Source organism: Leptinotarsa decemlineata, unplaced genomic scaffold, assembly GCF_025532065.1.
Source record: "Leptinotarsa decemlineata unplaced genomic scaffold, Ldec_3_MD MMD2_P_RNA_scaffold_5, whole genome shotgun sequence".
Classification (NCBI taxonomy): Eukaryota; Metazoa; Arthropoda; class Insecta; order Coleoptera; family Chrysomelidae; genus Leptinotarsa; species Leptinotarsa decemlineata.
The window spans coordinates 5,719,339-5,745,423 of NW_027412532.1; the positions used below are offsets into that span (position 1 = coordinate 5,719,339).

A 26,085-nucleotide genomic window follows, 5' to 3' on the forward strand; every position below is an offset into this window, starting at 1 on the left:
GTATATTTATTTTTTAAAGGTCCTTGTGCTGTGTCCTTGTGACGTACTTTTATAGACAACGCGAGAATTCGTCCTCAATTCGGCCTTTAACCGGCGTAGACCCTTTCCAAGAGATTTATCTCTTACTCTTCCTGGACTGAATAATACCGAAGGCAGTCTCCAATCCGGCCTTTGACCGGCATACACTTCTTCCAAGGAATTGATCTCGTGTTTGAAGGTGGTTGATAATGTTTGGTGGTGTATTTCATCAGTTCGGACTTCCATTGTCTAATATAATATAAATTGATTTGAAATCCCTGAAAGAATCTGGATTGATCTCATATTATTTTTGGACTGAATGATGCGAGAATTCGTTCCCAATCTGTCCTTTAACCGGCGTAGACCCCTTCTAAGGGATTGATCTAATCTTTTTCCTGTACTGTATGATTCCGGAAACCGTCCTCAATCCGGCCTTCAACCGGCGTAGACTCCTTCCAAGTGATTGATCTCATACTATTCCTGTACTAAATAATGCGGAAATCCGTTTTCAATCCGGCCTTTAACCGGCATAAACCCCTTTCAAGAGATTGATCTCATACCTTTGCTGGACAAAATAATACAGGAATCCGTCTTCAATCCGGCCTTTAACCGGCGTAGACTTCTTTCAAGAGATTGATCTCATACTTTTCCTGGAGTGAATAATGCGGGAATCTTTCTTCAATTCGGCCTTTAACCTGCGTAGACTTCTTCCAAGGGATTGATCCTATACTATTCCTGGACTGAATGATGCGAGAAACCATCCTCAATCCGGCCTTTAACCGGCGTAGACCCCTTCCAAGGGATTGATCTAATAATTTTCTTGAACTGAATGATGCGGGAAACCGTTCTCAATCCGGCCTTTAACCGGATTGAGAATTGATTTAATACTTAAACTGGACTGAATGATGCGGGAATGTGTCCCCAACCCGGCCTATAACCGGCGTAGATCCTTTCCAATAGATTGATCTCATACTTTTCGTGGACCGACCTCTAACCGGTATATACCCCTTCCAAGGCATTGAACTCTTACCTTTCCTGAACCGAATGATGCGGGAATTCCTTCCCAATTCGGCCAGCAACCGGCGAAGACCTCTTCCAAGAGATTGATGTCATACTTTTTCTAGACCGACCTTTAACCGGTGTAGACCCCTTCCAAGGCATTGATCTCATACTTTTCCTGGATTGAATGATGCGGGCATCCGTGCTTAAGCCGGCGTAAACCCCTTAACCGAAAGTTCAAATCAAGGTTAGGTTCGTACGATGAGGGTGCATTTTTGGTTATATTTTCAGCATCCCGCAGTTCTATGAATTTTTTTACATGAAATATTAACCTCGCCACTGATATAAAAAAGATGCAAGATCATGAGTCATGAGTAAATATTTCAATGAGATGGTAACTCCGAGAAATCATTGAAAGCCAACCCTGTAATAGTGAATAACGAAAAATGTGTGGGTACGCTCCTCATTCTTCTAACGCGGCATGGCTGGCTGGCATTCTCTTCCAATTTTCTAAATCCGTTACGAATCGTTTGGGAGAGTGAATTAGAAGGGACGCCACGCCGAAGGGAAGAGGGGCTTCCTCTTGCCCGGTATACACCATGGCCCGGCCACGTTTTATCTAAATACCTAAACCTCCTGTTCCTAAACTACTTCCTGTTGAGTCGAACCAGTGGCGTACTTTCGTCACTGGCTGTAATCTTGAATTGATCTTGAAATGTGCTTCATCTGTTTGTACATATAAATAAATTGAGATCACTAAAAATCGCGGAAAAGAGAGCACTGTGGCTTTGAATATCCACTAATAGCTATACATAAACCAGGCAATTGCCTAATTCTGATTTATCTTTGTTGACATAGGTATAAGCTACTTATAAAACATGCATTAGCTATGTTTCTTACGGAAACCCAGCAGTACAACATATTTTCATTATTTGTTTCTTGGAGATTACGACTTTGAATTTCGAAATTTCGAATTCGAACTCGAAAATACTAGATCAAAGTTGTATTTTTTTTTATCAACTCGTCCGTTACTTGTTGTTAGAACTAATTCTTCACTCTAACTTTTATATACCCCACGTAATTACTAGTGAGAACTACCTGCATAGGTAAGGGGAATGTTCCTCCTGACGAAAATCAAGTAGTTTTCATAAAAGAGCTCTAAAACAACGCATTTCAAATCTTTCAACCTTTTTCTTTAAAAAATTATTTGAATACTCAACAAAGAGGAATGAAATAATGCATTCAACATTTAAAGGGATTCGTTTCTATTTCACCATTTGGCAATATCAGTTATAGCTAATAAAGGACAATGAATCTGTGTTACCTGTATGAGACAAATAAAAATGACATATTTCAGAGGCGTGCTGTTCTGTTTACTTATGTTCCGAGTTCCGAGACATTTTGTGCACCTAACCTATCTTCCTCTATATCAAGATATTGATGAATCGATGCCGGTTCGCATCACTCCAGTACCGACAGTTTTGTTTATTTACATTACCATTCAGCATAACAGTACATTCATCACTGAAACAAATAATTTTCGGTTCAACGCGAATTCTTTCAGTCATGAGTTCACAAAACTCAATTCGTCGGTCTGGATCATCATCGCCTAGTTCTTGAAGAATTTGTGAAACTTATGTAATTTGAACACATTTCTAACCGACTGATGTGAAAGTCCTGTTACTCCAGATACTTGACGTGTTGATGCAGTAGCCTCCATTGCAAAATTTCCAAAGACCTAAATTTTAGTTGCTTCATTCAGTAATATTGGGGCATTCCTTTTTTTATGTTGCACTGATCCCGTTTCTCTAAACTTCTCAACTAAATTGCGGACGTACATGTGACTTACATTTTTGTCCTGATGCCTTTCATGAAATATTTGAGCTGTTTTTATATAACACAGGTTCTGGGAGGCAAATATGAAAATTATCTTCACGCGCTCAGGTATACTGTAAATCATCGTGACTACAGCTGAATGACATTACAGATCGTACAAATGATAAAAACTAATGACATTTAAAAGTCCCAAACAAACCAAAAATTATTGACTCTGACAGAACCAAAAAAAACAGTTCTTTCCAACTTGTTTTGCAAAAACGGCAAATTAAGTTTTTATTTAACGAAAAGAATAGATGGACACTTATCATTTAAAATAATAGTCCGGGAGGTAACACTACGAATAAAAAAGTCATAGTAAGCCGGCTGATATTAAAGTTTGTGCAGACTTTGACAATAGGCTGTATTATTGTTTACAAAACAACGGAAACCACTTTGAACATTTGCTTAATTGACATTTTTAATAAATTTGTAGTGCAACAAAAACCTCATTAAATATTCCATTTGAGCCAAAGTTTCACAATTATTGATTCATCCTGTACAATCATTATTCATACCATTGGACAGCATTTTTATAGCCTTTTCAGTGATGTATCACACGTAGGGGTTTGCAATTTAAACTTTTTGTGCTTTGATGTGTAGGACCTATGGAGTTGATGGGGGTGAGTTTTCTTTCAGGTCACTTTAGTTCCCCTCTACTATCCTAAAAACAGTTTCAAGCATTTTTCGATATCAGCTTTCGTTCGTGTGATATAGCCCATTGTAAGTTTTAAAATTGACACACTGTATGTAGGGTTTGAGACAACGTTTGGAATGTAAAAATACAAGGAAGTCAAAATACCAGTTTATAGCTAGGTATCTCGAATTCCGAGATACTTATCTAATTTTGACTAAGATGAGTAAGAGAAGTACCTCTACCCGTATGAACAATTATAGAAAACAAGATTGCTGGATGGATAGCAAGTTGAAATGAAAATATTGAATGGTAACACTTAACTGTTCACATTTAACGATTTAACGATCATAACCTAACCGTTCCCAGTTCTGTCACGGAACTCGATGATATTTCATTAATGAGGACCAGTTCCTCGCCAAAACCATCAAACTTCGCGCCGAAAAAGAAAATGCGACGAACAAAAATGAAGGCAAAAAGTAAAATCCGAAAAAAATCAACCATAAACGCGGCAGGTGCGGTGCATATGGTCCTTCCCTAGAAACACGCGTCTTGCCTCACATGCGAAAGCAATAGAATAAAAGAATAGACACGAGATACCGAAATATCGGTAATTAGCGAATCCGTTTCCAAGAAATACTCCCTAAACAAAGGGTCCCGAGCGCATATGAGCATTATTTATTATTATTATTGGTCGACGTCTGTTGTCGCTGAACCGAAATGCCACCAAAAACGCTTCGTTTCCGGGTGGCATGTCGTGACCGAGTCCGGTCCGATAAGTATTAGGTAGGGTCGTGGGTACGAATTACCTTATTGCCATTCTTCGGGTCCAATAAGTCAACGATATTGTTTGCGAAATGTTCACGTCTCAAATTATCACATCAATATCAGCGAAATCACATTGATTTGTAAATATCATCTGGTACGAAAAATTTCACAAGACATCGAAATCATATCATTACATTTATCACTATTTCAATTCCTGGAGTAATTTATTTAAAAAAAGGGGTGATTTTCAGAAGAATTCTACAGTGATAATGGATCCGAACTCCAGATCAGCACATCGTGAACACCAAGAATCGTTAAACAGTCTGAACCAGAGAGAGATCGAAACAGTTTGCTCGCTGAAGAATACCTTCTGGAAGGGCACGGCAGCAGTAAAGGTAATCGCATTGCCGACTATTTAGCCAAGGAGGCGGTTGGACTAGGAATTTTAGGACCTAGGGACATCTACGGCCTGATGACTTCGACAATTGCGGAACTACCCAAACGTCACACCCATGCTCAACCCTTAAAGAGATGGGATTGAAGCAAAGGACGCAGTCTTGGCAGGATGACCTTGGGAAGCTGGCGCCGAAGAAATATCTGGCGATGACCAGGAAAAATCTACCCTCAACAGTAGGATATCTGACTAGCCACTGTCAATTAAGGGAACACCTCCATAATATGGGGCTAGTGGACTCACCTCTAGGCAGGATATAAAGGGGATGTTTCCCAGAGACCTGTCCACCTTCCTGGAAAGGACAGGATGCACGATGACCTAGGAGGACAACTTCTCGGGAGAAGTTACAATGGGTCACAAGAGGCCTAAGAGTTGTGGGCGTACACTCACCCTACTCTACAGATACAGATACCTTCTGGAAATTGAATCCTCCATACAGTCCTGAGAGGTATCAGGGAACGTCTCATCCAGATTGTTAAAAGAATCATTGAGGAGATTTTACAAACAGAATATCATCGAAAAGAAATGAGAAATGAAACGATAGCCCAACACGAACGTCGAAGAAACGCAAGATCTGCTGAAAACATCGCCGCTGTCTGTGAGAGTGTGCAGGAGAATCCGAGGCAGTTGATTTCGTGTCGCTCAAAAAAACTCGACCTTTCGCAGACCACAATTTGGTGAATTTCGCGTCATGACAAACTTATAGATAGAAAGCGCCTAATGAAAGAGCCTATATATAAGTGAAAGTAAAAAGTTGTCATAATAATAATGATAATAATAAAAATAATAATAGCCTTCATTACCAAACAGTTAAAAACCATTTACAGGGTATTGTTGTAAATCACGCCCGAAAGAAAATAACTCCGGCCGTCACTGGTAACCATAAACCAAACGTGACGTAGCTTAGAGCGCGCGAATGCACGATGATTCCCCGCCATTCTAGAAACAGCGAGAATAATGCTGTCGACTTCGACAGAACTTCGAAGAAATTTCTACGACATTCGATTACGATATTTAAACGCTAGCTGCGAGCATATCGACACAGTCAAGTGGAAGCTACAGTGCGGTACGCGAAGTGATCTAGTAAGGCGATAGACATTCAAATAATACTTAAATTTTCAGTTGAAGTGAAATAAAGTTAAGTTTGATTGTTCAGTGTAGGCGGTTATAACTACAAAGTTACAATTTGAGAAAATGAATGACAGAAATATAATATAATGAAATAAATTAAAATAAAAAAAGTTAACCAGAAAATTGAAAATTCTCCATGAAATACTGAGATGCAGTGTCAACAATATATTCTAGGGAATCAAAATTGATATCACACAAATTTGAAATTAAATTGAAATTATTGCAAATGCTAAAGATAGGTGACTTGAGGTACAAATTGGTTCTGGCCAGTCGGCTGTAAAAAGTTTTTGTACTTCTAGTTCTAAAATGAGGCACACAGAAATTTATCAGAGATAACACTTACAGAGCATCCACATTGTTGTACAGTAATTTATACAGAAAAATTATTCCAGCAAGTTTTCTGCGCAATTTAAGATTCTCAATATTGAATGTTATGGTGAGAGATTCATATGGAATACCTCTATCAGAATACGTATCATAAGATTTGAAGTAAATAAACAGGCATTCACCACCGTGGTTGACTTTAACCCGGAATAGTTTCCTTTGTAACAACCCGACTGAAGCTGGAACCTCATAAAACGAATAAAAAGAGATTTGAGTCTTCAGTAGATCCCACAGATGGCGTTGTTGTGAGAGGAGATGTTATAATGTTTACTTAATCATTACTTATTATTATTATTATCATTATTTATTTATCCAATTTCTTTATTTATTTTTTTCCTTGCCACTAATACAAATTGACATCAATATACATTAGTCCAGGAATTGAAATAGTAACATTCTTCCCCCAGTAATTGTTCTAGGGCAAACAATTACTCAATCCTCATCTCTTCATTTCACGTCTAAAACACAAAGTCTTGAAACAGGTAGCCTCAAAATGACTCCGTTAGCTTATTGAATGCCGACTATTCTAATTCGATTGTCTTTCACAAACTCAAAACCCTAATACCTTTGAGCCAATGATTTTTGGACCATTGGGGTCAACTATGAGAACAAGATCGTTCTTTCAAATACGTGGTACTTTGTTGTTGTCATTTGCTTAGTTCCATCAGATATGTAAGGTGTTCATGTGTCCACCTCTTCCAAAACATATCTATTAGTTTTTGAGCAGCTTTTCATTTTGAGAGAAGGTTGAAATTCCTCTTTTCCAGGTCAGCGCAAGACAATGCAGCGCCGATTAGAAAATGATTTGGTCGCTAGACTCTAAAGGTCGTGACTTCACTTTATTCTCTATTTCTGTTAGAGGTGTTCTCAGAGTATATTCTTGAAGATAATGAATTGATGATGAAACTTTCATGTATTCTATGTTATACAATAAGTTTTCAAACTTATTGTATAACTTATTGTATGAGTTTGAAAATGTCCTTATAGGACGAAACTGCAGTAACGTTAGTTAGAAATAAAAGTGGTAAAAACATAGAAAGTTTCATTTCTCTTTTCTTCATTATGATTTCCTACCACGTAGTAACGGCTACATCCATCAATTCATTATCTTCAAGAATATACTCTGAGAACACCTCTAGCAGAAATAGAGAATAGAGTGAAGTCACGACCTTTAGAGTCTAGCGACTCTGAACCACTCACACCAAATCATTTTCTAATCGGCGATGCAATGTCTTGCGCTGACCTGGAAAAGAGGAATTTCAACCTTCTCTCAAAATGAAAAGCTGCTCAAAAACTAGTAGATATGTTTTGGAAGAGATGGACACATGAACACCTTACATATCTGATGAAACTAAGCAAATGACAACAACAAAGTACCACGTATTCGAAAGAACGATCTTGTTCTCATAGTTGGTCCACTATGGTCCAAAAATCATTGGCTCAAAGGTAGGGTTTTGAGTTTGTACCTGTGAAAGACAATCGAATTAGAATAATCGACATTCAATAAACCAACGGAGTCATTTTGAGGCTACCTGTTTCAAGACTTTGTGTTTTAGACGTGAAATGAAGACATGAGTATTGAGTAATTGTCTGCCCTAGAACAATTACTGAGGGAAGAATGTTACTGTTTCAATTCCTGGACTAATTTATATTGATGTCAATTTATATTAGTGGCAAGGAAAAAATAAATAAAGGAATTGGATAAATAAATAACGATAATAATAATAAGTAATGAATAAGTGAACATTATGACATCTCCTCTCAAAACAACGCCATCTGTGGGATCTACTGAAGACTCAAATCACAAGTATCTATCTCTTTCTATTCGTTTTATGAGGTTCCAGCTTCAGTCGGGTTGTTACAAAGGAAACTATTCCGGGTTAAAGTCAACCACGGTGGTGAATGTCTGTTTATTTACTTCAAATCTTATGATACATATTCTGATGAATATGAAGAATATGAAGGTATTCCATATGAATCTCTCACCATAACATTCAATATTGAGAATCTTAAATTGCGCAGAAAACTTGCTGGAATAATGTTTCTGTATACATTACTGTACAACAATGTGGATGCTCTGTAAGTGTTATCTCTGATAAATTTCTGTGTGCCTCAATTTAGAACTAGAAGTACAAAAACTTTCTACAGCCGACTGGCCAGAACCAATTTGTATCTCAAGTCACCTATCTTTAGCATTTGCAATGATTTTAATTCAATTTCGAATTTGTGTGATATCAATTTTGATTCCCTAGAATATATTGTTGACACTGCATCTCAGTATTTCATGGAGAATTTTCAATTTTCTGGTATACTTTTTTTATTTGATTTCATTTCATTATATTATATTTCTGTCGTTCATTTTCTCAAATTGTAACTTTGTAGTTATAAGCACCTATACTGAACAATCAAACTCAACTTTATTTCACTTCAACTGAAAATTTAACTATTATTTGAATGTCTATCGCCTTACTAGATCACTTCGCGTACCGCACTGTAGCTTCCACTTGACTGTGTCGATATGCTCGCAGCTAGCGTTTAAGTATCGTAATCGAATGCCGTAGAAATTTCTTCGAAGCTCTGTCGAAGTAGACAGCATTATTCTCGCTGATTCTAGAGTGGCGGGGAATCATCGTGCATTCGCGCGCTCTTAGCTACGTCACGTTTGGTTTATGGTTACCAGTGACGGCCGGAGTTATTTTCTTCAATTTCATTATTTTCACGTGTTATTGAATGCTTTATCCGTCCATGGCGATTTGGCGAATAAATGACAACTAATTTGACAGCTTCAATTTGATAGCTTCAACAAGATGGCCGATATCAACTGTCAAAGTTCAGAAGATATTCGATTGACTAGTACAAATTGAATAGTTATGTCATACTGTAGTTTCTGTCGTGCAAAAATCATACATTTTGGAAGATGGTTTGAAAGGGAAGTCTCAATACCAGTGACGTCACAGTAACTTTTGAAACTTCGATTTTCTTTCGCAGTGAAGAAATTTGGGTGTTACTTTCTGATGAACGAAGCATTTTTTTATATAGAACTAACGGATGATACTGATTTTATAATTTTATTCGCCTTCCATGATTTTGACATAAACCATTTCGAAACTACGTGAATCCCGTGACCTTGATGAAAAAAACCGTTGCAATTTCAATTTATCTGAGTGCTTCCATTCAAAATGGGTCACACTGTATATAAACCGCGCTCGTGTTTTTCGTTATTATCGTTATGGTCGGTCGGTAGCCAAGCGGTTCGACGTGGGTGCTTTGTTCACTCAGTCAAATTGACTGCCGTGTTGGTTGGTAGTACAAGCCCTAGTCTGAACGATCGATCTTCACTTGCTATCGTCCAACCCGTGTCAGGAATCACACGTTAAAAGGTAAGACCTCGTTAATAATTAGCTCGCACATGTTTCGACTTCTGAGGGTTGTCGTTCGTAAGGGTGCGACAGCTGGTTAACGGAAAAACAGATTTTTTTCAAACAGATTTAGAATTCGCACGTTACCACCCGCCAAAGTTGACTCATTCAATTTGAATCGAAAATAAAAAAATACCAGACAGAATCCGGTCGATACACTCGATTAGGAACAATAAAATACGCCATATGCCCCACAAAAAAAACATGCGTGACAATAATCAATCAATGTCTTATTTTATCATTCGGAAAATGTCTTCTGAAAATAATAATAGAGACAATGCACACGAAATGCTTCGTTTTCCCCACGAAAGTGCCGATGTATTCCCCAAACGTGACTCACCCCGCACACTCACGAGGAAAAGTAACAAGTCTTGCGAATACCGAAAGCCAGGGTGTTATTCAATCAGTATCAAAGCGATAGAGAGACTCTAAAATATGAAACAGAGTGAAATCTTTGGGAGAGTCTTGAATGAAACACCAAGTTTTTTTATTATGCAAGTTAGACAAAGTGGATTGAGCTAGCTTTCAAGATTTCATACGTTGAACCTCTTTTTGAGGTCCGACAATATTCTACATTATCCATAATACATCATTTACAGACCTGATCGCGAAATTAAACTATCAAAATCATTGTGCAATGCTCATAAGCCAATGTTAATTCATTTCTTGGGCCGATTTTTCGCTTGATATAGGTTCAAAAAGACGTTAACCTCAAAAACGTAAAATGGAGAAACTCGTCACCAAAAAGCAGTTCCGTATATTAATACAGTTTTCATAAGAACAATGTCGATTACTGAACTGAAAAGTGCCAAAGAAGGTGAAATGAAGTGTGAGGGCGTTGTGAATAAATATTTGTTTTTCTATAGTTTGTATTGTGCAAAAAGATTTTGGAATTTTGGAGAGCTGTAACCAAAATTTCATTCAGAATGGGCGGGTACAGACAACCCAAGAGACAAGAGACATGTCTTTCCGGCCATATGGTGGTTTACAAAATATAATTTTCCTAACTTTACGTGGTTATCCGAACCACCCGGCCTGGTTACCGGAGTGAATATAGGGGGGAAGGGCTCTCTTCACAATGTTGTCTAAACTTTAACACATTAATGACTTTACAATGGCCAATCACAACACAAAAAGAAGCGCCGCCATAGCACATGACATCGCGAACCTTCTTTGTCGACATTATCGGCACGTCCACTACCACAGCCACCACAGAACCCCCACATTTTTTTTTGTTTTGATATTATTCAAATCTAGTACATGAACCAGCAAAAACAACAGCGAAAACGTGTTCAAAAGTAACACTACATCAGAAACGTGACTGATTATACGGCCAACTTCCCATGGGTTGGGCTACCTATCGGGCGCGTCACCGGGTGGCGGATAGGGGAACAACCAGGGTACTGGAGGCCCTGTCCGGGAAGCCAATATGGCCTTACGTACGGGGTCGCCGGACTCCTGATCAGTGGCAGGAGTGAGGGGAACTAAAACTCTCCAAAAGCCTTTGCAAAACATGCCACCGTATACCAGCCTACCCAAGCCAAGGTGTAAGAAATCGTGCCGACAGCTGAATGGCCGCATGGTGATATGCGGTCACGAACAATCCAATTGGGGAACTGGAGAAACCTCATTGTGATCAGCCTACCTCTGGTAATGCGGGGCTCTGCCAGAGGTGACCAACTCTTCCCTTACTACTCGTGGCAACACATATTAATGAAACAACACAAAAACAGAAACAACAAAAACCAATCCCGAGGCTGGACAGAAGGGCTCACCTCAATCTAAGACGGTGGCTGGGGATGAACAGAAATGTCCACCCCAATCTACCGCTTGAAATGAGGCTGGACATAGCAGATCACCTCCAACAGCAAGGGCACTTCCTGCGGCAGGCGCTAACAGCTCCACCTTGAATAAAGGTAAGGAACCGGCTGCTCCTGCAGGAGAGCTTCCTCACTTATGCACCTCCACGAAGGGAACCCCAAGAAGGTTGAAAAAGCCAAGCAACGACAGTAATATCGCTGCACCTTCCAAAACCTTCGCGGAGGCTACCGTGAGAAACCTCAAGGTTACCTTATAGAGTGTGTGTTCGGCTAGTCTTGGCCTACACCTGAAGGAGATGTCTCCTAGTGACCTGTTCACCTTCCTGGAAAGGACATGATGGACGATGACCTAGAAGGACGACTCCTCGGGAGGATGTACAATGGGTCATATGTGGATTAAGTGCTGTGAGTATACACTCAATCTCCCTACTCTGCAGATACAGATATACGGCCACCTCGTGGCTCCGTTTTGAACCGATGATCCGCATCAGACACGGGCTAGACCGACGTCAACATATCTCAGAACGATTGATAGATGATACAAGAACATGTGAACAACACACTTCAACAATGGATAGGATGGATCGTCATCATTGATCATCTTTCTATTTTGAAACGGATCCAAGTAGTAAAAATGTATGTTTTTTATCTGATACTAACAAAAACTCACAATCGTACATGGATATTATAAATAATATATAAAATATAATATTTATACTCGTGCGTGAATGTTGCCAATGAAACTAATTGACCCAGCGGCTTAAGGCATAAGGCTGGTACATGAACCCGCCCTTAAGGATCAAATTGTCTGAATACTGGGGAGGTACGCGAGTTATTTCTTGCATTTATGATTTGTCACTCCTCCAAAACCAAAAATAACATTACCACACATCTAGTATGTAAGGCAAATTCCAAATTTCAAATTATCTGTAACAAGGAGATTTTCCACGTAAAAAATTTCTGACTTCTGCAAGATCCAAAGAAAAAATATTCCATTTCTAAACTTCATTGTGCACATACACGTGTCATCAATGAATGCATTTTCCGAAGATTCCCGAAACTGATTCGGATGCTTCAGATTAAAAAAACAGACACGCATCGAATCCCTCGCTTACTTCGACTAGGCTCTACGCACCGTCGAAGAAGGGAATTGGAGATAGGGGGTGGAAAGGGGGAAGAGGGAGAGGACGAAAAAGCGATCGATATGATACAGCCTCGCCCTCGTCGCCCGTCTCCAAGGCCGGTGACACAGATTACGACCGAAATTTCCCAAGAAGCATGAACTAAATTATTTCCAGAAAGGATAAGTTATTTACACTTTCCCGGCATTTTCATCGGCCTCGTTCCGCACTTATCGGCTTGTAACATGAAATGAATAAAATATGAAATCTCTTTGTCGGAGTGGTTTTGAACATTAGTCGGGCGAAAAGTGAAATGGGTTCTTCAGATATGTGGTTCTCTAACGAGGTTCACGATTTCTTCCTTTCGATTGAAACATACCTTCAGATCATTCCTTACAAGTAACCATTGATGGTTCTCTTTTGGATACCCTAAACATCAATGCTGGGGTTCCTCAGGGATCTTTATCGTGTATAACCCCTTTTCTATTGTACATCAACGACCAGAACAAGCCAGAAGGCCAGCCCACATATCTCTTATCCACATCTTTGTCAACATGCTAACAACAAGAAATTTTATGCCTCAATAAAGAACTGAGAGTAAACAAGAAACTATACACTATCCACCCAAGCAACGGAGTGTTCCAAAACATTATCATGCAGAGTGCACGTGATCTTCCAGACAAGGCTGCTTGTACCGAGTCGCACTAAGGAATAACCGAAATTTTATATTTTTTTTAATAATACGCAGCTGGGTATATGAAAATTGGGGTTGCTGTATTTCTCGATAATGAAGGAGCATTTGACTATGCACTACCTGAATCTATAGGATCGTCTCTGGCTAGGAAAGGTATAGAATCGACCATAACGGACTGGATCTATGCCATGCTGGTAAACAAAACTACAACTGCGAGTCTTCAAAGCGAGGCCATCAGGTGCAAGGTCACCAGAGGCTGCCCTCAAAGTGGGGTACTATCTTCCCTTCTGTGGTCGCTCCTGATGGATAGTCTGCTTGATGCCCTCGACAGAAGAAAAGTTGATCTGCAAGCTTATGCAGATGACCTTGTCATCTTGGCAGGGTCCATGTCGGGATGTCGGTAATATCCTCCAAAGCACGATGGACGTTGTTCACAGTTGGTGCCTGAGGTAGCAGATGTCATCAACCCCAGCAAAACTGTGATAATCCCCTTCACCAGGAGGAGAAAATTGGACGATCCAACGCCACTTTCCCTTAATGATGAGGTCATTCCATTTGGAAAGGAGGTGAAATATCTTGGCATTGTCCTTGATAAAAAACTCACCTGGAACGCTCACTTGGAAAAAGTTTTACACAAAGCCAGACTGTCCCTATGGACATGTAGAAGGATTTGTGGTAAAACTTGGGGTTTAGGTCCCAAACATATACATTGGATTTATGTAAGACCAATGATTACTTATGGTGCAATTGCCTGATGGCCGAAGACTTTGCAGAAAGTGGCCCAGGCGAAGCTCTCTGGCGTACAGAGACAAGCTTGTCTGGCTATCAGTGGTGGCATTAGTACCACACCGTCAGCGGCCATGGAGATCCTTCTAGATCTACCTCCTCTCAACATTTTTCTGGAGAGAGAGGGTAGATGGACTGCATATAGACTTGTGCACATTGCCAATTGCACAAATCAATTTAATGCAGCGTACAACAGACTGTTGGTTGACACTGGAAGCCACAGCATTCTGGAAATGACCTCTGACTTTATGCCTCCAACTGTCAACTACGAACTGCCTTATAAATTACTATTCCCGAGTAGATAGGACTGGATCCTGCGGGAGAAGGAAATATTAGGAGCAGATAGTTGTTGGTTCACAGATGGATCAAAAACACGTTCCGGTTCTGGTGCCGGTGTTTTCAGTCGCAGACCCAGGACAGAGATATCAATCTGCCTAGGAAGCTATGCGACTGTATTTTAATCGGAAATTTACGCTATTGAATTATGTACGGAGAGATTGGAAGAATCCAACCTCATACACAAGTCAATAAAAATATTCTAGGACAGTCAAGCGGCGTTGGAAGCTCTTGGCGCCTACCGAGCAACGTCTAAATTGGTAACGACTCTCCTCGAAACGAAGGCCTAACAGATTGTCTCTGGTCTAGGTTTTTGGTCATACTGGCCTTGAAGGCAACGAGGCCGACTTCTTCACAAATGAGGGTGCTGCAAGCACCTTCATCGCACCAGAACCTGTCATTAGCATCGCTTCAGGCTTTGTCAAACAAAGAATGAACACCTGGATGGCAAGAAGATTTATGGACTTCTGGGAGAATCTTTCAGGATTGGCTCGCTACAAGGCATTTATTCACCCTTCGAAGCTTGATACTAAACAGTTGGACTACAGTAGGGATTATCTACGATATCTAACAGACCTTCTTACAGTTCACTGTCATTTGAATCATCGTATGTAGAGACTCGGATTGATCAGACTTGAAAACATATTTTTATGAAATATTACTCGAAACAGGATTCTAAAATTGAAAACAAACCAAATTTCGTTTCTCGAAACCTAAAATCAAATTCAGCTCACCAGCAAATAATAAAAAAGTGAAGCAAATAATAGCGTGGCAGTACTTACATCCAGCCATTACCAACTTGCATAGGAGGAGTATCTGGATAACCAGGAATTGACCTGAAACAAAAATGAATTTTATGTGACGGTACTGGCCGATCCATAAAGCGTTGAAGTAGAACTTTAATGCGAGATTTTCAGTGAACAGTTTACAAAAGAGCAACACATGTTTCGTTTACAATAGTTTCCTCAGGCTTGTTCATACTAACTACATTCTGCCTATGTAGTGCTTTATATAATAATTCGAACTCAATGAATAATGAATTTATCAGAGTCCAGGTATGAACTAATTGAAAATTTCAGCAAATTATACATTTTTGCCATGCTTTCACTCCTGTTGACTTTCCAAACATTTTTATTAAAAGCATCAAGTTGTTAGTAGAACAAAACAAATATAAAAACTTTTGAAAAATTCTACAGCACCTCATAGACAAGTTTTTGGATGAATTTAAATGAGTTTTTCTACAGATTCTTCGTGATATTTTTCATGTCATTGCTATGTTTCGGGAAATGTATTGCGTTTATTTGCTTCTGTGATATAATTTTGTATCCCAAAATCATTATTTATGTTCATTGCCCTCAATTATTTATTTTGTTGATATCCTCAAAATTAATATTTTGTGAACAATTTCCACATTAGAAAAGAGATCCAACCGAGGATTCAAATCCAATTCCATTCGGTCATTCAGTAAACTTTCCAAATTCTTGAATCTTTCAATTTCCAAGGGCATATTTCAAAATTTTGAGTTTCGAACGTTTCTCTCCCAAATATAATACATCATAGTATGGTTGAAGCTATGACCCTTTGAAAAATTTGGAATTGGTCTTCACACACAAGAATCTACTCCTATGTTCTTTTATTCTTTGGAAAAAGGGCCTCCCAGTTCGGCCAATATAAATTTTTGAGCGAGAACCATAAGTTCAACTCATATACTTCTTCAGTGTCGGAGAAATCAAGAGTCATTATGTTCATTTAGCCTCAATTAGATACAAATTATTGAGTTCAGTGGCGGTTCGAGATACAGTTTAGCCAACATTATTTACCAAAAAGTATACGCAATAGTCACAAGTATTATGGATCTTTAACAGACGGCGCACGAATGTAAAATTCCTCTCAAACAACATAATAAAGTTTGAGGTCTTAAATTCTATAGTAATACTAAGATGCAGGTAGTATAGTAAGTCTCCAACAGAGGGCGGACAGTTGTAAAATTTGTTTCGAAGTAAAGAGAAAATTTGCAGTAATAATTTCAAAAAACAATTCAGTTTTGATGTTTTGATTTGAAGTATCATTCAAAATATTGATTGGCTTAGAATATTTTTTCAGTGAATAATTTCATTTTTCAAATCAATCTTTCGATTTGATATGTATGTCAAGCACCTCAATTCTAATTTTTCGATTTTTTGAAATATTCAAGTAACTGAATTTTTTAGGTGTACAATTTACGATAAAGTTTTTATTGTTGGAATCCATATTCTGGTTTGCTTTCAAGTAATCGAATTAGTTTTTAAAATGTACCTATCTTCCATTTCGTTCAAAACTTTTTTCTATACTAAATCACGGGTAATTGAAAATATTTAAATATATAAATATTTCATTTGTAGCATAACATTTCGCTAATACTTATAATTCTTAAAATATGTTTTTTATTTTGATTTTCTCTTGAACAACCTATCAAGGAGGTTACGTACAGCGCCATCTGCCCCCGAATAGATCAAGCAATAATGTCGATAGTTACGTACAGCGCCATCTGCCCGCAAATAGATCATGAAATATTAAGGAGGTTACGTGACAGCGCCATCTGCCCGCGAGTAGATCAAGCAATAATGTTGATAATTCTGTCAATAGAGATCGCGAGCTTGAGAGTTACAAGCAAACAAACAAACATACATACAGGTGAAGCTAATATAAAGCGTGTAAAAAAACGAGTGGAGGGATGACTAGATTGACTAATTCCAAGCAACTTTTGTTCTGCAAAGTTTATCCTGGAATTCAACACTTTTCGACTTATTCGCCCCCCCCCTCCAAAATCGCCCTTTTGATGATAACGCGTAATTGACCAAGCCCAGTTCTACTTCGACATGTCCACCCTCATCTCCCTTCGGGCGTATAAACATTATTACTATTGCGATCAAACGTCGCAAATCATAAATCGACGCATTGATCCGTCACCCAATACCGCAAATTAATTGGCAAAAAACCGTCGACGAATTCGCGTATCGAGTTTTGTATTTTTAGAGAACGGATCGGTATACCCTTTGTCCGAACTATCGGTTTGCATCTATAATGCAGAAAGTCAGCCGGTGGTCAATGCCACATATGTCTGCTGAAAGGTCCTTAACAAATTCTCGGAAGCCAAATTGCCGACTAACATGTTTCTAACGCTTTTCCTCCACTCCAACGTTCTCGAATGGCTTTTTTTCCGGTTTCGGAAATGGAAGTCTAATGAATTAGCGATACAGGGTGATGAGACGGATATGTGATCTCGATAACATATTGAAAAAAAATCGAGCAACTACGACATCTGCGGGATTATTATGCCAAAACATCAGAAGATAGAATACAGCTGTAGTCAGCAATAATATAACGAACATATGGTACCAATACCCAAAATTAAAGAACCTAAGGAATTCAAAGACTTGCGTCCTATGAGTCTTCTTCCATTTCTTTCTAAAATTTTGGAAAACAATAGTTTCCTCAGGCGTGTTCATACTAACTACATTCTGCTTTATATAACTGAACTCTGTTCAATCTTGTATCCTATTGACAAATTTGTATTTTGTTTTTCTCCATATTGTATCATGTTATTTCAGCTGTCAATAAATTCATTTATTATTATTATTATTATATACATATCCTTTATAGTCACAGCCAAATATATACAGTGCGTACAGGTCCATATTGTATAGAAAGGTTCAAACTATCAAGGTCACACAAAATTCAGTACCTTTTGACACCACTTGGCGCCGAAACGGCGTCAACAACTTTTATTAATGCTAAGAAGGGTTTTATAACACTCCGAATTCTTTATCCAACACTGATTACTTTTGGAAATCCGATCAGCCATTCCTGAGTAATTTGCAGTTTTATAATCTGCTAATCTTTCAAATATCTGCCAACATGCTTTTACATTCCCTAACCATCTTATTCTCTGAGCCCTAATAACAGTCGCGTTTTTTGACTCTTTGTATAATTGTTCCGCATTTTCGTTCTTTCTCCTTTGCCATCCATTTGAGGTGACTACTTCTCCATATACTCGCATACTCCTTTCCCATCGTTCTAAATCCTCCTCCACTGACTTTTTTCGTAGCCATGTCTCACTCACTGTCGCTCTGATGATGTACTGTAGTGTCTCCATAACAAAAATGGGTGAATATTTTGAGGACTCGTTGAGTGATATATGAGCTATGTGGTAATCGAAGAATACATCTAGTTAACCCAAATTTAAACGGAAAAGAATTGCCTCCAGTTCCAGAGGAAACCTTCATGGCTGATCTGCTCATGAACAAATTTGCAATGAAAGCAAGAGAGACTGATCAGCTGGTTAGTCAATGAAATAATAATATTCTGTAGTGTCACCATAAAAAAAATGGTAGAATATTTTGAGGAATCTTTGAGAGATATGTGAGCTACGTGTGTGAGCTACAAACAGCACGAGGGCACTGCAAGAGAAAACCTTCATGTCTGATCTGCTCATGAGCAAATTTGCAATGAAAACAAAAGAGACTTTAACTTATAACTCAATCTCCAATGGCAGGCCTACATATTCTATTCCATAGGCTGGCCACGTTCCCTTTAAGCAAAGACAGATATGACACCGAGGAAAAATAGTCGAAGGCAAATCATTTCCAAAAAAGGTTTCGTGAGACTAATAACTCAATCAGGCTGATCAGCTGGTTAGTCAATTAACATCCATCGACATTTTCAGTGTTTAACTCTCGTAAAAATCAAGCCGTTTTCGTTTAAGCCTATTCGGCCGGCATTAAAAATTCAAATGAATGGTTTCTTTAATAGCTGCATCCATCAGTTTGAAGAAAACGACCGCATCACCTGCCGCAGATGCCCGAGAATGGAAACCGATAAGTTAATATTCTCTTTCTAATGGTTGTTACCGTTGACGTACGCATTACCATCGGTTATTACCATTTGCGAATGTGCCTTAATGGTCATTTAATATACCAACTTACAATTAGTTCCAGAACAATGGCAATTAGAACGCTGGGAAATATATTGAATGTTTACCGTGGCGAGGGCGATTCTGAAAAGAATTACGGAGTAATCAATTAAAATTCATGAAGTCATGATGCGTTTGTTGACAAATTACTTCGTTAATAGCTGCAATTGGTGATCGACAATACAGGATGAGTCACATATTCTCGATATCATGGACGGGCATACTCGACTCAATAAACTGGAAGAACACTAAAGGTGAAAATTAATGAAGGATATTCGAAAAGATGCGAACTACCGCTTTGCACCCCACAAGGTGGGGGTCTTAGGCCCTCCTATTCTTCTTTCATATATTCTCTCACTCAGAATCTTGATCTATTCAAGACTATTTTCATCTACGCAGACTATACGATAATTATACTAACTGAAATGAGTGTAGTCGCACCATCTGCTGCGAAGATAACCATCTCATTATTAACCTGAATGAAACAGCATATTCAGAATAATAAATTCACCAAAATTCAATATCAATACCACAGAAGTCAAACTCAACTCACCACCAAATTAACGGAGTTAGACTACAAGATGGAATTCTATTAGCTTTTTCAGAAGTTGTGTCCGTTTCAATACCATGTGTTTTTGTAGCTCCATATCTCAATAAATATTTATACCACTGTGTCGTGGTATTTTCATGTTGCATTTTCGGACAGAAAATGAAACATGTTGATTCATTAAAACGGACAAAACTTACAAAACAACCTAACAGATCCACCAATAATGTTCCTCTTGTGGAATCAGTCGGAGGACATACTGTATAGTATGTGCCCACTAGGTATTTAAATATCCTAATAATCGTTATTTGAAATGATGCATTTTCCGGCAGAAAATGCAACATGTCAATTCATTAAAACGGACAAAACTTCCAAAATAACCTAACAGATCCACCAATATAATTCCTCTTGTGAAAGCCAGTCGGAGGACATACTGTATAGTATGTGCCCACTAGGTATTTAAATATCCTAGTAATCGTTATTTGAAATGATGCATTTTCCGTCAGAAAATGCAACATGTCGATTCATTAAAACGGACTAAACTTCCAAGACAACCTTACAGATCCACCAATAATATTTCTCTTGTGAAATCAGTCGGAGGACATACTGTACAGTATGTGCCCACCAGGTATATAAATATCATAAGAATCGTTATTTGAAATGATGCATTTTCGGATAGAAAATGCAAAATGTCGATTCATTAAAACGGACAAAACTTCCTAAACAACCTAACAGATCCACCAATAATATTTCTCTTGTGAAATCCAGTCGGAGGACATACTGTATAGTATGTGCCCACTAGGTATTTAAATATCCTAGTAATCGTTATTTGAAATGATGCATTTTCCGTCAGAAAATGCAACATGTCGATTCATTAAAACGGACTAAACTTCCAAGACAACCTTACAGATCCACCAATAATATTTCTCTTGTGAAATCAGTCGGAGGACATACTGTACAGTATGTGCCCACCAGGTATATAAATATCATAATAATCGTTATTTGAAATGATGCATTTTCGGATAGAAAATGCAAAATGTCGATTCATTAAAACGGACAAAACTTCCAAAACAACCTAACAGATCCACCAATAATATTTCTCTTGTGAAATCCAGTCGGAGGACATACTGTATAGTATGTGCCCACTAGGCATTTAAATATCCTAATAATCGTTACTTGAAATGATGCATTTTCCGTCAGAAAATGCAACGATTTTTTTAATCTTTCAGAGTCTCAAATTCATAACATTCCTATTAATGTCGTTAATTAATCTTTGAATACTTATTTATTACCCTTCGTTTGTACTACAGATTTTAAGCTAATGACATGATCAATATTTTGTGGAAATTTCCGACGTTTTTGAAACGAAAACAATAATAACTAGAAACGAAAATAAACGCGTAACTACGAGGTTAATTAATAAAAAAGTCGTGAACCACCCCAATACCGACATCTATCAACGGATTTTTTTCTCCGGCTCGTCATTTGCAAAAGACAGCTGACATCCGAGTATTGTAACGCGAATAACAAAAACACAAATATCTCTCGCTTTTCGAAAATATTCGAACCAATTAGAGTTAATTGAAAACAACCGAGAAATCTTCTGAAGAATATATCGGGCGATATTCAAAGGTAAAGATTACATATAATAAAAAAAATCAAGAACAGTAACAAAATAACAATGTTCTGAAACTTCCGTTTGAAAGTGTTTGACAAAGTTTCATGGTGAATTTTACAAAGAAACACAGAGCGGGGAGAATCCAGCAAATCGGAAATAGCATAGCATGTTTGGACTCATCAACATAACATCAAGTGGTCCCAAGCTGCGATCATCCACAGGGAAGAATACTGGTTCAAAAGGAAGTTCAAAGAAGCTGCACATATCTTGTCCAACGGCGCATTCAGCCAAGCTAGCATCGAAATACGCAACATATGGATATCCTATAAATAGTCATCTCTCGGAAGACTAGTCCAGTCATCACTCGAAGACGATTGTGGATACTAACAATCGAAACGTCGTTGTTCAATTTTATTTTTTTTGCTAATTTGAGTATTTTGTTATTTCATTTAACATTTTATTGATTAATTTAATTGTTCCTTTTTAGCTGTTGATTTTAATTTTCAATTTATTGTTCTTTCAGAGTTTTCAAATCATACTATATCATATTAGACAATCGAACTAGCAAAAGTTCTGAAACTTGCTATGAACTGTACGACTGAATTACTCAAATATGGATCGCTAGAAGGAAGTCAAGTATGGTTGAAGTAAACGATATTGTGCATATTCAAAGTTGGCGGCACTTTCAAAGGCCAAAAAAACTAATACATAGAAAGCCGAACTAGTCCACGTGCACTGTAGACTTGGCGACTAACCGACTTTTATGATTGGCTGAAGAGTCATAAAATTACATTTGAAATCAGGTTACGGTGACGAATAGAAATAGGGAAAGGTTATCGCAGTCGTTTTCAGTTCAGAATTGATCGCGATTTAAGTGTTGAAATTCCATATTGGTGCAGTTATATCTAAAATGTGGCGTCCTTGGACAAGAACTAATAGTAATAACGAGTGTGATAACAACGCAGACTTTTCCCAGTGTAGTGATTCCAATAGCGATGGTGAACAATGCGAAAAAGAGATACCAGTGAATAAGATTCGAATGCATTTAAATATGCACACAGAGATTATGTTTCAATGTATATAAGAATCTACATCACAACTTTGGTTTCGAGGGAAACAAACTATTACAAGCGACATCATAAGATGTCACCGAAATTCCTTTCTCAACTGTACGTAAAATAGTCAAAAACAAACCTTATGAACGCAAGACGCGATGTGATACAGGATTATCAAAACCTTTAGATTTTGTTGTAATGGAATCAAATAAAAAAAATATACGACTTACAAAAGCAATGAGATTCCTACAACTGAAATCATAATGAAGAACTTGAATACTTCCGACCATAACTTGAGCCGCTGTGACAAAACTCTTCAGAATTGAATAAAGAAACTAAAATTTAGATTAAAAATAATGAACAAACGTCAAGTAGTTATGGAAAGCAGAAGAATAGTGTAATTGCGTAACAAATATTTAGAACAAATAACTAAATATAGACAAGAACAACGGCAAATTTTATATTTGGACAAAACTTGGTATGACACTCACGACACAGTTACGAAAGGGTGGACCGATGGTTCGAGAATGTGTACGCCTAACGTGCCTGCAAACAAAGGATCGTGACTAATCATTGTGCATTGCGTAAGAAGTAAAAAATTACTTCCGAATTCTTGTAGATAATGTGGAACAAAACTTGAGGACTGCAATGGTGACTATCATATTTTCGAGAAATAGTTTGAAAACACATTGATCCCAAATTTGGATGCGAAAAGTGTAATAATTCTTGACAACGCTTTCTATCAGTCGCGACAGCTCATCAAGGTACCGAATGAAAATTCTAGTAAAGATGACATGCAAAGTTTTTTAATGGAAACAATTTATATTTTGAAGAATACTATCCCAAAAACCAACTACTTGAAGTTTTACAGATAAAAACATTTGAGAGTATTGCTGAAAAGTATGGACACACCATATTCAGACTTCCCCCCTATTTATGTATTCAATCCCATCGAGTTGATTTGGGGAAAATTGAAACAAAGCATCTGGAGTAAAAATAATTTTCCATATAAGTTTGCATATATATATATATATATATATATATATATATATATATATATATATATATATATATATATATATATATATATATATAATATAGTTATTGTGATTGATTCTTATATAATCAGAAATGATCGTTGAATAACAAAATTAGTTAGCTCCCTTAGTATTTTATTAAAGGAGAACTGCTGGACGGTAGAGGGCACTATATCGTTTACTTGAACTATACTAGTGGTTTGGGTTTTTTATGGCTATCTAACACTAACCAAACATTTGACCTTGACATCGATCCTTAAAATTATTACAAGGTCAAAGTTAAAGTTTCATTTGCCAGTTTTTTGGTTCAATAGAGAACACAAAGACATATCAAGCGGGGTTATCACATTCGAAAAAAAAAGTCGATAGTGATTCGACACTTTCTAATCAAAAACATGAAAAATGGTCCCTTTTACATAAACTTTTTCTGATGATATCTTGCTCTGTTCAGTAGTTAAGAAGGGAGGGGAGTTTTCACGTCGGCCCAGCGTTATGACGGAGAAATAGAAAGCAAAAAAAGTATTTACCGAAAACTAATCTTTTTAAAAATATCCACTTCATGAGAAATGTCTCATCCATTCTTTCAACCCAGTCCAGTCGGTATGAACCCAATCCTAATTTCCGGAAAAACATAAATCCCTCGCTCACAGTAATGAATCATTGACAATAATAATAATAATCTAGTGTGCTGTTCAGCTGGTGTCACGGAATTCGCAGGAACGTGGATAAATCGACTCGAAAGACTCGTTACTCGCTTGCATCCGAAAAAAATACACCTGCCTTACGGGTCTCGCACGTGCCCGTTAATTCCGGCTTGTTGATTACATCCAAAAAAGGCCTAAACATTGATTTCGACCGAGTGTATCGATCATTAAATATACGACCAACATACAGGATGTTGTAATTGATCCAAGCACGATTCGATTTCTGGTCATTAGGCGAAAAAGTATACACATTTTGTGTTTTCAAAGATTTATCGTACCGCAAGGATCTATACCCGACCCTTCGTTGATTGTGGTTGGTGACGAATTTTCTGCCAAAAAGCATATAAGACATGGAGTCCCACAAGGGTCAGTTTGGGGACCACTACTTTTCTTCGTTTATGTCAATGACCTAATCTACTAACTTTTTCCCAAAAAAACCATCATGTTTGCTGATGAGACGACTCTAATCAGTAAAACCATATTGATTTAAGTTGTGGAGATTGTTCAAAATACGAATATAAACTGTTTTTTCGAAGATTTCACCAAATGTGGGAACTATGAGGATGAGATGGTGATTTTCTGGAAGGCTTATGTAACCTTTCTTGAAGATTGGAATTACTTTGCCAGTTTTTGATTTATCAAAACTATGCATGCAATAAAAAAACCCTTGAGAAGTTCTATTGAGGAGGTCCCTTTAACGATTTTACTATTCGGATATGTCAAAACAGTTTGAAATTTGTTTATGTTGAAAAATAAATACATTTTTTCCAAAATTTTTGTGTTTCCTTTGTTGGGCCGGGTACTTCTGGAACCACCCTCATAGATCATACTAAAAAAATTCTCTTCAAACTTTCATCACTAGATTGCAATTTTTCAATAATTGTCTCAGCAAAGGTGTTGAGGAAAATGTTAAATTCTTGAGGTGTTATATCATTTCAAATCAAGCGACATTGACATTTACTTTTTCAAAGTATATAATCCTTCAATTGTCTTCAATTTTATTGTCAGACTTGACAATGATACTTTCATCAGCGGACGTTTTTATTCCTTTATTGCTTTTAGATATTCACCATTCACATACGAGTACTTGTAAGCTCCCTTGTCAATGGAATCATTAGTCATGTCGTAGATCAACCATTAGTCACATCGTAGATCAACCGTTAGTCTCGTCGTAGACCAACCATTAGTCACGTCATAGATCAAGCGACATTGACATTTACTTTTTCAAAGTATATAATACTTCAACTGTCTTCAATTTTATTGTCAGACTTGACAATGATACTTTCATCAGCGGACTTTTTTATTCCTTTATTGCTTTTTGATATTCACCATTCACATACGAGTACTTGTAAGCTCCCTTGTCAATGGAATCATTACTCATGTCGTAGATCAACCATTAGTCACGTCGTAGATCAACCGTTAGTCTCGTCGTAGACCAACGATTAGTCACATCGTAGATCAACCATTAGTAACGTCGTAGATCAACCATAAGTCACGTCGTAGATCAACCAATAGTAACGCCGTAGATCAACCATTAGTCACGTCGTAAATCAACCATTAGTCACGTCGTAGATCAACCACCAGTCACGTCGTAGATCAACCACCAGTCACGTCGTAGATCAACATTAGTAACGTCGTAGATCAACCATTAGTAACGTCGTAGATCAACCATTAGTCACGTCGTAGATCAACCACCAGTCACGTCGTAGATCAACCACCAGTCACGTCGTAGAT

The 26,085-nt window shown here is 37.8% G+C and overlaps 1 protein-coding gene across 1 annotated transcript in view; it reads right to left on the reverse strand.

Moving 5' to 3' along the window:
* Imp (IGF-II mRNA-binding protein) overlaps positions 1-26,085 on the reverse strand; it is a 166,918-nt gene that overhangs the window by 132,535 nt on the left and 8,298 nt on the right. The window contains exon 3 of the mRNA XM_074169350.1: positions 15,222-15,275. Coding sequence (XP_074025451.1) covers positions 15,222-15,275 — 54 coding nt within the window. The remainder of the gene's footprint in view (positions 1-15,221; positions 15,276-26,085) is intronic.